This window comes from Plectropomus leopardus, chromosome 23, assembly GCF_008729295.1.
Source record: "Plectropomus leopardus isolate mb chromosome 23, YSFRI_Pleo_2.0, whole genome shotgun sequence".
Taxonomy (NCBI): domain Eukaryota; kingdom Metazoa; phylum Chordata; class Actinopteri; order Perciformes; family Serranidae; genus Plectropomus; species Plectropomus leopardus.
Window position 1 is genome coordinate 1,662,723 of NC_056485.1, and position 13,815 is coordinate 1,676,537.

At 37.7% G+C, this 13,815-nt stretch overlaps 1 protein-coding gene across 1 annotated transcript in view; it reads left to right on the top strand.

The window, feature by feature from the left end:
* The first annotated feature begins 3,009 nt into the window (after positions 1-3,009).
* LOC121962186 (disintegrin and metalloproteinase domain-containing protein 33-like) overlaps positions 3,010-13,815 on the top strand; it is a 267,844-nt gene continuing 257,038 nt past the window's right edge. The window contains 2 exon segments of the mRNA XM_042512400.1: positions 3,010-3,191; positions 3,194-3,221. Of these exon segments, the coding sequence (XP_042368334.1) occupies positions 3,090-3,191; positions 3,194-3,221 (130 nt within the window). The 5' untranslated portion in view covers positions 3,010-3,089.

The following is a 13,815-nucleotide window of genomic DNA, read 5'->3' on the forward strand; positions in this document are numbered from 1 at the left end:
CAGCAGGCAGGACAGCTGCAGGTTATCAGGCTGATTAGCTCACTGATAAATAGGCCAGGAAACAGGTGTTTACTCTGTTGGTCTTGCAGTGAGGTCACTATAACACATACTGAAAGAACTGAAAAACAACATGTGCAAGTTAAACTGCTCACTGTTAACCCTCTGAAGCCCAGACATCAGTTTTCTTCTGCTGTATTCAGACACCTTTCACAGGCATTTCAATCTCTGAAATGTGAGTAAACTGGTCTGAGTTCTCTCAAAAACACAATCGGCAATTTGATGAGAAATGCCCTGCAAAATACTTGAAATTTGTAAAAGCTGAAAAATGAGAAAGAGGAAGGAAAATTATAATATTAAAAAAAAGGTTAAAATACAAAGTCATTATTATATTTAATATTATGTTACAGAAAGAATATCTAAAAGGGTTTATTTTTTATTATCATTATTATTATTATTTTATTGTTTTTGCTGTTTTTCCAGGTCATATCCTTGTTTATTCTCTTCTTTTTTCTTTTTTTTTTCACTTATTTATGCTATTTTTAGGTTAACTAACTTGTAACTTTTTACAAATGTCTTGCTCATTTTTGGGTCATTTCTTGTTAGGTTGCTCATTGACAATTTTCTCGGGTTTCAGGGGTTAAGCTCAACATTAATTTTATGTACACAAAAATAGTTGACTCTCTTCCAGAGTCAAACAGCTGTGCGCATTATCCAGCCATACAGTTGATCCTCTCTGAGGTGGAACTTATTTACGCCATGGACAATGTGGCCATTTTGAACCTTTTTCCAGTCAGGTAAAAATTGAGTGGAAAAACACAGTGTAGATTCTAACCTGACAATCGCTTTTCTCATGATGTCTCAGAGTTTTCTGATCAAAAAGCAAAGTGTTTTATACTTGTCAGCAGAAATGTAAGGTCAGTGGTTTAACATACATTTAAAATGATCTTTTGAATTCTCCCTGAGTCTCTACTGGGTGTTAAAGACTGTATTTTAATACCCATATACTCATCATCAGTCCTTCAAATGTGTGATCTTGTCAGGTTATTATCAAGGGCAAACACAGTTAATTTGGGAGTTCAAGTTTATTCACAGACAGACTCCTTAAATATTGAACAAAATTCTGTCTATTCATTTTCGTTTGCTATGGTGGTGCATTAATTAAAACGCTGTGACATGTGAACCTTGAGTGTTTGAAGCCTGTCAAGCACTTCAGCAAGAGTCAGGTGTTATCAAAGAAAACATATTGATACCATTAAGTTCAGTAGTCAGGCTACGTATTAAAATACATACCTTGTCATAGTACACTACTTTTCCAGTTGGAATACAAAAAGTGAACATAAGCCACTTGTTATGACGGAGCTGGAAATGACACAGAAGCTGAACTGAAACGATCACAACAATCAAAATGTGACTTAAGTAGTGTTTGGGATTAACCAGAATGGGGAAGTAACTTGTTACATGTGACTGGTTACAGTAACTAAATTACAAAATAAATGTTATTGTAATCAGCTACAGTTACTGAGAAAAAATATGTAATCAAATTACAGTAAATAATCAAAATGTTGGTGATTACAAAGGGGTTACATAGGAAAAAGTTTACATATTGAATGGAACTTTTGCTCTGTTGCTTTTTCATTTTTTGCTTTCTTTTCTTTTTTGTCCCCTTTAAATAAACATTAAATCAAATGTTGTAGAGCATGAATGAAATTTGGGATTATTTATTTTTTCATTGTTCATTGACTTTGTCCAATGTTTTTGAAAGAAATCCAAAGAATTTGCTGAGGTTTTAAAGGGTCAACCTTGCCGTGTCAGCAGCGTACTGAAATATGCATATAGCTGTTGTGTGTGTTTTATTTGGTGCTCTGCCTCTTATATATACTGTATCAGCTGGGATCAGCTCCAGCCCCCTAACACCCGTGACGCTCTAAAGGGTAGAGCTAATGAATGGATGAACTTTTCCCATGTGAATTATATAATTAAACTTGTTGAGAATGACTTGGGACAAAGCTGGTGTTTACCCCACCATCTTCTGCATTAATATCATGAACCTTGTGTCAGATCATATCATGATAATCATTAAGTCTAATAATGTTCTTTTAGAATGTTGTTATTTTAAATGTAGATGATAAAAACAGCTGGTAGATATGTGATATTCACTGATCACCAAGGCAGTAACATATATTGATAAACAAAATTAAATTATAAAAAAAGGTAATTATGCTATGACAGCCTCCTATGCAGATTTGGAAATGATGTGGGCAAACTGCTCTTAGTGTGTAAACATCTCAGGGGAGATTTTTACTAATCAACTAAGCAAGCGGAGATATTTATCTACAATTTCTAAATCATGATAACTCTTTTTTAAACCTGTACTGTAACAACTGTCAGTATCTGTCTTTATTTATCATCATATTTACATTGTTCTCTTTTTTTTAAGATAATAGGGAAATGTTCTGAAAACTATATTTATTCTTGTATTTGTTTATTTATTTTTAACCTTTTTTTTTTGTATTTTAACTTTTCAAAAATGTCTCCTGATTTTTTGGTGGTCAATCTCGGGCAAAATAAAAGTACCACTGGGTGCACACCTATTCACCTATTTTTTCATTTCAAAATGTCATCAGTACACATGCTATGTAATGAGATAGATACATTAAATGATACGATGACAAAAGAAGGTTAAAGAAAAATTTGAAGGCGTGCAAGTGAATGGAATTATAAAACAAATTAAATGATAAAAAAGGTAATGATGCTATGACAGCCTCCTATACAAATTTGGAAATGATGTGGACCAATACAACTGCTCTCAATGTGTAAACCATCTCAGGGTAGATGCTGAAGCGCTTTTTTGTAAAAAAAAATAAAAATAAAATCAGTAAGCAATTATAACTTTTTTATGATCCCCTAGTGGCTAAATGGTTCACGTTTCGTTGTGTCACTCCTGTTTCACCGCAGTTTTATTTCAATGGTTCCGACCGGAAGTGCTGTTTGCCTCTCCGGTGTTTGACGCTCGGAGGAGTCAGAAAGGGAGGCAGAGTTGAAAACGGCGAGGAAAGGGAGGACGGTCGGCGTTAACGAGGGTCACAGGGATGTACAGTAAACACAGGCAGAAAAATGCCCAAATATCACCGGCAAAATGTGGACGTTTGCTCGTTTTTCTTTGTTTTTTGCTGCTGAACGGCACACTGGACAGAGAGCCAGCGGAAACACCGGAGAACAAGGTAAAGAAAAGAGCCGACATGCTGGAAAACTTATTGTAGCATCTACCAGTTGCGTGCTGTAACATTGAAACACTGTAGATAAACACGTATGGCGTTTAAAAAAATCTCATTTAATAAAGCTACATAAATTGAAGCAATATTTGTTTGGTGTGATAGCGCTGAAACTTTACTTAGAGTGATAAACCGCCGTTGTATGAAGCTCAAGGCTGCGTACGCCAAACTCCATGTAGAAATGTGACAATTTAATGCCACGTTGCTTATCAGGCAAAAACACAAGACATACGTGACCTACTGGACCTTTTCTGAATTGTATGGATTTATGTTTTTCATTTTGCCAAAGGCTGCATCAAACATACGAACACGTAATCATGGAAACACACTGATAACATCTCGACTTTTATCACTGACTCTGTGGTTAACGTTATTCCCTCTGCCGCCTCCTCACAAGGATAGGCGGTGTGAGTTTCAGGGGGGGAAATGAGGTCAAATTCTGAAAGTTGACATTATTGAGTTACAACTTTTAGGCCGAGTTTATCGGAACACACCAGCTGTTCTACAAATAAAGTGTCATGTGTTTTAATGTGTTTAATATTTTGCTAAATGCAAGGGAACATTAAATTGTCTGAGTTTTTAAACGTGTTTCGGGTGAGCGTCCAGTTCACGCACGTATCCGAGCGAACGGCTTTCCGCTAACTTTTATCATTTAAGATTTATTATAGAAGTTTTGTGTTGTAGAGGAAGAAAAGTGTAAAAGGTGTTTTGGGTTAATGATGAATTGTGCGTAGTGTTAATGTTCACTGTAGTTTTTTCAGCCAAACTACAGAATCAGTCCTGTCCTCTTTGTCCATAAAAGGCAGTGGCTCAGAGAAATGCTGGACCGGTACAGTACAGTGGTCCACATTTCAGCCAATTATGTCACACACAGTCCTTTTTGGGGACTTTCTGGGAGAAAATACCACAATGTAAATTCCAGGTTGGATTCTATTCTAAACTGCTAATGGTCAGACTTGTCTTGTAGTCTTTGCAGTTGTCTGTCTTTGGAATAATATGAAATGAAGAGTTAAAAATTGAGTGTATTGAGCATCTTCCCATTCTCAGCCAGCCAGATAAAGGCCAGTGTGTGTGATGTAGTGGCTGGTATGAAGATGCATCAGCCTGTCCAGTCATGTGGACTGAACTACCCCCAGACAGTGAGGCTCTAACAATACCACCCATTCACGAAAGATGTTCCAAGTTAATGTAGTTAGCAACCCGTGTGTGTGTGTGTGTGTGTGTGTGTGTGTGTGTGTGTGTGTGTGTGTGTGTGTGTGTGTGTGAGAGAGAGAGAGAGTGTGTATGTTTTTGGCATCTGCATTTACTTAAACACACAGTCAAGTTTTCAGTGAGAGAACACAAATGTAGTTTTATTAAAATATCCAATAACATGAACAGTTGTACTGTCAGATGCCATCCAACACTATAGCTGGAGCTTTATTATGGTGGAAATGAAATATCACAATGATAATGACCTAATAACTTGAGTTATTAGGCATGCCAGTATGGCATGCTGTAAAGCCACTGCAAAGTCCCTTCATCATGCTGCCTTTGTATTTTTATGCGCAACCAAACAATGGCAACATCATGCCATTCCAGAGCGTAATGTAAGACAGCATGCCGGCATCGTTTCATCAAATGAGACGTGACGGGCATGACATATAACACAACAGTGTCAGACTCAAGTGTGACATATAACATGTGTGTCGGCAGTGCTTTATAGTCAATAACAATCATATATCATCTCTGTAATATGGTGGCTGATCTTATCCTCTGCTTGGAGGGTAAGAAGCTTGACGTTGCTTTTTTTTCCAATTTGCAGACATTTACGGCTGCTGTTCTTCAAGTTTGCCACTTACTACTAAGAGTTAAAAGCTACTGTTCAACCCCATTTTCTTCATTTCTTTCAAAAACATGGGAAGATGTCAAAGAAGAAATTAATGAAAATTAGCAAAAAAATGTAAAAAGTACAAGAAAATTACCTAAAAATTAACAAAAAAGGAAAGCAATTATATATAATTTTTTATATAATTTTCCAAGCTTTTTTTCTGTTTTCCCTTGGCATTTTCTCTAACTTTAAAAAAAAGAGTTATCTATATTTACTTTTTTTTTGCAATTTGTGCAACATTAAATCCATGTGAAACACATATATAAAAGCAGCACAAGAAGAGTGATGTCAATCCAGGACATAACATGTCAGAACATTAAATCTGTGCCGCCCATGTAGATTTCTGACAATACTTAGATAATGAATGCCAAGATGGTGCCTATTCATTTCAATAAAACTTGCTTAGCTGGTGCATTTGAAAAAAAGTTTCTTATTTTTGGGCTGTTTTCGCCTTTATTTGATAGGACAGAGAGTGTACGTGTGAAGGGGGAGAGAGAGGGGGACGACATGCAGCAAAGGGCTGAGGCCGGAATCGAACCCGCGACCGCTGCAGCGAGGACTCAGCCTCTATACATGGGGTGCCCGCTCTATCCACTGAGCCGCTGACACCCCTTGAAAAAAAGTTTCTATCTTCCAGTTGTAATCCCATGTTTACTTCCTTTATGATATGAAAATATACAAATTCTAAGGCTATATCTATTCTCATATCACAACGTTGATATGATATCAATATATTAGGGATGCACATGTCAGTGATCATCAAGTCTCCTGTAGTGGAATTAACATTATATTCTACATACTCTTATCATGATGGTCCACAGCAGATGGAGACATGAAATATAATGCTTTTCAGTGCAAATAAGAACAGTACTTCAACTTAGGGTTGATGTTTTGTACATGTTTACTCTGTGGGGGAAGTATCACCAGACTTTATTCTGTGTAGAAGTGCAGTGATTTTATCCTTTTATATTGATGTCAATTTAATGACTTAATTAGCGACAACAATTATTAACAAATTATAGTATTTATTATGAAAACAGCTCCCAAGGGCATATTTGACAGTGCAGTGTTTTTTGCCTCACCCCACCTTGAATCTTGCCTGGGAAGCAGACGGACCTGTGAGCTCATGTTTTATTTGCTCTGGCGTCTGGTTCCCCTCCTCTTTGGAAGGGGACCAGACGCCCATCAGATCTCAAGGTACTTAGGGCCAGTCACAACTGTGATTCCAATATGGAGCATGTTTCTCAAGATCAAAAAGTTGATCAAAAGTGGTTTGGGCTTTGCGGTTTTGTCAAATATTTCAGTGGAGTGATTGAAAACACTTTTTATCTGCAAATTCTGATGGCAAAAATGGCAGCACTCTTTGAAAGACAAATTGACACACTGATATCTCTTGTTTTGTTGCTGTAATTGGTTGTAGGTCAGATGCATTTAGGTCATTGTCCATTGATAACGCCCTTGGACATGGAAAATGAAGTGAGAGGTTCATGAGGCTATGATTATACTACATATCACCACAGGTCATTTTGTATACTGAGGTCTGTGTAAAAATGGCTTATTAGAATGAACTGGCTACAATGTGGGCTTACATCATCACACATGAATAAAATTACGTTCATTTAGTCCACAAGAGTCTCAGCTTCCATTCCTACCCAATTTGTGCAATTATAAGACTGTTTAGGGACCTCAGTATACAGAAATATTTAAATAAAATGAATGAAAATTATGCATATGCACTGCATGAAATAAAGGACACGATTTTTGCACAAAACTGCATTGGATTTGCATAAAGTGAGCATGTCTGTAAAAGACTCGTGGGTACACATAGAAACCCCTTTCATTCAGATAGCAACCTCTCACCTCAAGGGAAAATGGTCATTGCAGTTTTTTCCTTGTCAAAATTTAGTCTAAATCAGAATCATTTGCAATATATGAGTAAAAAGAAAAATACCCTAAATTAACCCAAAAAAAAGAGAACAGGCTAAAAAAGGTTGAAATATAAAAAAAGCAACAACCCCCCCCCCCCAAACAAACAAAAAAACCCATAAAATGCCAAAACACAAAACAACAAATAAAATAGTTAGCAATAATTGCAATAATAATAATTATAAATGTAGTTTTCTAAAATAAATAATAATATAATACTAATAATAATAAAATACCTCTTCATAAGTTTTTGGGAAATCTTGTTTCATTGGGTTTTTTTTGGGCCTTGTTTAAAAAAAAAGATGACAATAATACTATATTTACAGTGAAATACACAAGTTTTTGGACAATCGCACATTATAGTTTCTATTCCTATGTGAACCCCTTAAAACCTAGTGCATCACATTTACATATTTAAAATATGTTACAAAATTCTTATTATTTTCAAGCACTTTCCCCATGTCATCTCTTTGTTTTTGCTTTTATAACTGTCTTTATATTTTGTTAATTTTTACTAATTGTCAGGAAATTCTCATGTACTTTTTAATTTGCTCAGGATTTAAAGGTTTAAGGCAATAAACTGTATATGAGCACAGATACTTCAGTAAAATACCACTGGTTAGTAAGCAGTTAATTTGTGCAACCTCACTGTCAAATATATAATACCACATGTCCCACTCTAGTCTCCCACTGCTGGAAACTGGCAGCAGGTCCCACAGAGGAGGAATGTGCCACTATTCCTCTCTGCTCCCCAACCAGTCTGTCCTCTTCCTCTTCTCCTCTTTTGCCATATTGTTTAATATTTTTTGTCGATCCATTACTTCGTATCAGCGTTTTCTTCTGCAGCACAGTGTCAACCAGTAATGCACCAGTTAATTGGCTGCAGATCCTAACTGGCTGAAAAACACTCTAAATAGAACAGTGATAATTGGCTGCTTCTCTGTTCCAACCGCCTGCATGAAAATCCCCCTCCAAAAAAAACAATACATCAGGAAAGCAGTGATTGTGTGCCATTAAAACTGGGAGCTCGTTTGCAGCCGTCAGCAGAACCGCAGTCATCAAGTGCACATCATCCATCTACCATCAACAGTTCATCTCTGAACACAGCCTCTGATCATCTGAGGACAGTAAACTGTCACAGAGAGACTAATTTTTATTTAAATTAGCACAAACAACATATTTTAAGGATTCCTTGAATTTTTTTAAGATCTGTATCCTGCAGCACACGAAAGGTTTCCTTTTTGTCATTTTGTTTCCCCTTTCTGAATTCAGATGTTTGACAGGTCCGTAAATGCAGCTCGGTAGACCTCTTCATGAGTTCTTTTTTTCTCTTAGTAGCACTTTAAAGGGTTTGAGTCGGGGGTTAATAATTGATCATTCAATCGATTTGGTCAGAGCTAATCAGATCAGATCAATGGATGAGAGGAGCAGCTGCTGCAGAGCATAATTAACTGGTAAGTTTCACTTTCACTGCGCCTTGTGTTCTACTGCTCCGTCTGTGCCCAGAGTACACGCTGGACTCCAAGAATGTGGTGTAATGAATAACCAAGCGGTATATGCTCTCCAAAAGTGCTCCTAAAATCATGAAATCCATCAGTACAATCAACTTGTGGTGGCAGATGTTTTGATTGTGGTGGGCCAACACAAATAAATAAATGTGTGAAAAACATTGGATCAGCTCTGACCGGATCGGCCGATCATTTATCCATGCTGTGACTCAAACTCCTCAAACTGCTGCTGAAAAAAACAAATACTCCAAACCAGTTCCAACTGTGCTGCATTCATGGACGTGTGAAATGTCCAAATTTAGAGAGGGGGCACACACCGTAATAAAAAAGGGACACACAGACACACACACAAGATAAAAAAAATGGGATGTTTTCCATCATCAGTTCTCACCAAACAAATTCTAATTCTAATTTTACTGCACTTTGCATAAAAAAACCCTCTGTGGACAAACTATGAAGCAATGTGACTGTTTCCAAACTACATCAAACATACGTTTGGCATTTCAGTACTTCCAGAGATAGTAGTCCAGTCGTGTGTATCTTGGGAGTTTTGGCTCATGTATGTACTGTATGTTCTATATGTGAATGGTCTGCTCAGATAGCTGAAAGGGAGGTTGAGTCAAGGACTCAATTATGACAATTCAGCTTTGTTCCCCTATTTTATAAGCTCTAGATAATGTGTTTTAAAATGTGTAGTTTTCAGATTTTTTTTCAAGCAGTTCTGTGTGATCATCTTACAGAAACCGAGCCAATACAAATTCCTACCTCTCAGTTTCTTTTGTCAACACAATGCTCTCTGTGCATGTTGTGTTTTGGTCAAGCACACACTGACTACTTAACCTCGCCCACAAATGGAAGTGGATGACGCATTCTTTGAAATGTTTTACACCAGTGTTTCTTGCCTCAAGGTAGATAGAGTACATCTCAGTGGGCAGCGTGTTTTACCTTAGCAGAACTGACAGGAGTTTTAATTCACTCCGAGTGTTTTATTTTGGCCCAGTTAGAGAAGTGTGTGGGTGGAGTTTGCATCGTAGACATGTTTCAACTGAGTTCAGTTTGAGTGGCATTCTCAATCAGTCACAGATTCAGTTGAAAGGATTTTAGATTGCTTCAGATCCAGGGACATCTGGGGCTTACAGCGTGAAGCATTCAGATCAGGTGGCTCATTACTGGCTCTATGTGATGGTCCTGACATCATTACATGAAGTCCCATCATCCAACACCATGTCACCACTTCTCAGTCAGGTTGCTGATCAGAACTCTATGACGTGATGATGATGATGCTTTTTTTTTTTTTTTTTTGATAATTCTGGCTGTGCTCATGCATATGGCATACATTTTGGCAAGACTGTGTATTTTTGTTTAATCTTGAAATTCCAGCTCAGCTCCTATAATAAGTCTGTGGAAACAAAACTGTTAGATTGATACTATTATATATATATTAAAAAATGCACCACTGAAATCCATTTAAACAAATCCTACAGCCATCAAGCATAAAAACATGCATTGTATTATTTCTGTATTTCATTCTGGGCTTTTGCCTTGGAATTTGTCATTTTGACTATTTTCCAACTGATAACATCATTTTTACCACATTTGGCATATGGAGAAAATACATATGTTACTGTAAACTAATATGTATGTATGTATGTATATATATATATATATATATATATGTATACAGTAGTGTTATATGTGTGTGTGTATATGTAGATTTTCTGTTTTAGCAGTTAAGAATAGATTTCAAAATATCGAGATATGTCTTTCATATTGCAATAAATCCTAAAAACATTGTGATATTATTATAAAGCCATATCGCTGGATGGGATCATATCATGTGCTGGAGTGACCAGCTGAGAAAATTGGTAGTACCAGGGCTACCTATTCAAAATACTGTCTGGAGCCCTGGTACATCTCTTTCTGGATAATGATTTTATATATCTTTTTTTCTTAAATCAGTATTGTCAGTTGGGGAATTCAGTATAGCCCATCCAACTATAGTCATTTTTTGGGTTAACGTGTAAGTTTGCACATCTGTTTAAGTAGTTCTTACCCTGCAGCTCAAAGGATCGTTATCTCTCTATGTTGCTTCCTGTTACCAACATGCTCTGCGTCCTTCCTGATTGCTGTCCTTGTCAGTTTTCTCACCACCTCTCCATCTCATACATGTCATCAAAAGGTTAGAAAAATCCTTCCAAACTCCTAATGCACTTCTGCTCCGCCGGGATTCAAATAAACTCTGTGCTCAGCACTTTTCTCTACAATATCTGCCTGCAACACGGCCCATTTACCAGGCAGCGAGCGCAGCCTGCCCAGGGCCTGCGTTCCACATGCTTTTGCAATGCAAGGCCTGTTCTGTGAGCCCAGAGGAGGCTGTATGGAATGATCTGAGAGCTCTTGAAAGCGCGTGGGCTGTTATTACCAGGGGGCGGTGGTGGGGGGGTGTTGAAGCAGGAACTGGTTGTTTAGTCGGCAGAACTGTTATGGCCCGACCTCTAAACAGGCAAACTTTTATTAGCGACACGTTCCCCGACAATGCTCGGCTCACCTTTTCACACCACCTCATTTCCCAGCTGCAAACAGCGGGCCGCTGTGATGGCGAGGTTGCGCCCTTGAAGAATATTTTGTTTGAAATCTAACAAGATTTCGAGGTTGTTATTTGTAACACCCACAGAAATACCGTGCGAGGTCCTTTCTGGTCTGCTGTGTGGGCTTCTTTTAGTCATTATTCATTTTCCAAGTGCAATGTTTATGCTTTTGGGTCTGAGCTGTGTAGGTGACGGGCTGCCAGAGAGTGCTGTGTCTCTGAGAGCTTCCTGTTCCAGGCTAATGCTATCAGTTTCCATGCCAGGATGGAGTGTAATGTAGTTGTTCAACATGTGAAGTTTGTGACCCCTTTCATGATGAACTGAGAAAAGAGATAACTGAGCTGCCTCTTCTCTGACAGAAATTGTCAGAGATGCTTTTAAATAATTACATAACTCAGAAGAACATCAGAACTGGTAGTTGTGTATCTGTTCAATATCACATATATATCTTCTGTTGTTTTTGAGTAACTTGATAAAAAGTCCTCTATGAGTTACTATATTATATGAGCAGTCCATTTATTATACTAGATCCTAGTCTCTAATTTCTTGAGAAAATAGAGTAATTCTGTACTCTTCTGTTCTCGCCTCACTGCCTCATCAACCATACCTGTCATTTATGAAAGAAAACTGATTTTTATAGGTTAGCTTCTGTATTTTCTTACCAGGACCCTATTTTCCCATGTTTTTTTCTGTCTGAAGCTACTGTTACGCTGCCTGTTCAAGGCAGTAATATTGTGCTGTTCTGCATTCTGCTGCCTCACTGTTCTTTATCACCATGTTGTCATCCCAACTTGTGACCTAGTGTTACTCCCGTCAGTGACCTCCCATATTTTGTGTTGGATTTTTTACAACACAAGACAAAAGGATGCTATTATTGTAAAATGGAATGTGGCACAATAATCATTTTATCTATGTTTTATATCAATAATAGTTGGAAGTGAAATTTGTAACTCAAAATGAAATTCGTAGGGCTGTCCTGAATGCCATTTTCTGAGCTTTGGAGCTTTGTCATTAATCAACAGTTGGGGTGAGCTGCAGGGGACTCACGTGCTAGTGTTCTGGTGCTGCTCACATGACACAGAAATGCCTCAACTCAATCAAAAAACTCGTTAAAAACCACTGGGTAAAATGATCATTCCTGTCACTGCGTGTGTGACAGGAGCAGCAGCAGGATCACAAACACAAAAATGACATTCGTGCTCTGCTTTAACAAAAAACAAAAACTATTTATATACACACACACACACACATTATATACACACACACACACACATATATACATATATATATATATAAAACTCTAAATATTTGAAATATTTGGGTCTAGCCCTAGAAATTGGATGAATCACTTAGCTCTGCCCTGTGTGTTGTGTTGTAATCCAGGCCTCTTGCTTTGTTGTGGTAGCTAGTCCGGCCATGCGTGCATGTTACAGCTACCTAATCGGCGTCACTCTCCACCGTGCTGGTAATAATAATGATAATAATAATAATAACTTTATTTATATAGCACCTTTAAAAACAGATTTTACAAAGTGCTTTTACAAACAAGGCAAAGCAGAAGCAAGAAGGTATTCTTCTTACTTGACAATAAGATCGAAACTTACATGCCGAATTAAGGCCAAAAGAGACAGACAAAAGAGAGAAATCATCACAAAACAAAATAACGATAACAACCCATACCAAAAAGACAAAATATAATTCAAAGAATATAAGCATTTAACATGGAAATAATAGTAGTAAGAATAGCATTAAACACAATAAAAATAAGATAGATTAAAAGACTAGATCATTTAAAACAGATGACATCATATAAAGCAAGTCTGTAAAATGTGTTTTAGGAAGTGATTTAAAATAGGTCACTGATTCTTCCAACCTTATCTCCTGAGGCAGGTTGTTCCATACCCTTTGGTAATGCCGTCCTTACCCACTGTGGCGGGGCAGTGACATTGTGTAAGCGTAGTGCCCAAACCTCCGGTCCCCCCAAAGGTTAAAAGCTGCTAGATGTCAGCACTGTTGCAATTGTTAGCGCTGTTTACGGAGTCAGCACCTTTAGCTGCTAGCCATGCTCAGCCACGTGCTCTGAATGGCACATCCAGCTCCTCTAAACCTTCATGTTGTGCTGGAGATCCTTCCCTCATGCAGACATAAATGGTTTGATTATATCTCCTCCCTGAAGGAAGAGTGCCAGGATGAGACACACTTGTGATAATACAAACACAACCTCACTGTACCGTAGCTCAGCTCAGAGGAATGCTGCTGGCATCCAATTCTGTCGTCACATGTGAATCACTAATCCATGAGTACTGGCACGCTCTTCCTGCTGCAAGGAGACAGACAGTTGGCAGGTGTACTTGGGCAGAAAATAGTTCTCAATGAAACAGAACTGTGAGATGTCTGGATTAGTCTTTCTTTGTGATTTCAAGTTTTCTGAATGCAGTAACATACCAAATGTTGCTGAGCTTTGTTGTGTGTGAGTGATAGTAGGCATTTCAAAAAGGCCTTAAACAAACCCTTTAGTCCTACTCTTGCACTTCTTTCAGAATATAACAATCGTTCAGCAAGTATGACACCAAGTTTTTCATAAGTTTTTTCCAAGTTTTTGCCTTTTGGCATCAGTACATCCGGCAATAATAGAGGTGTTTAACCGTTCA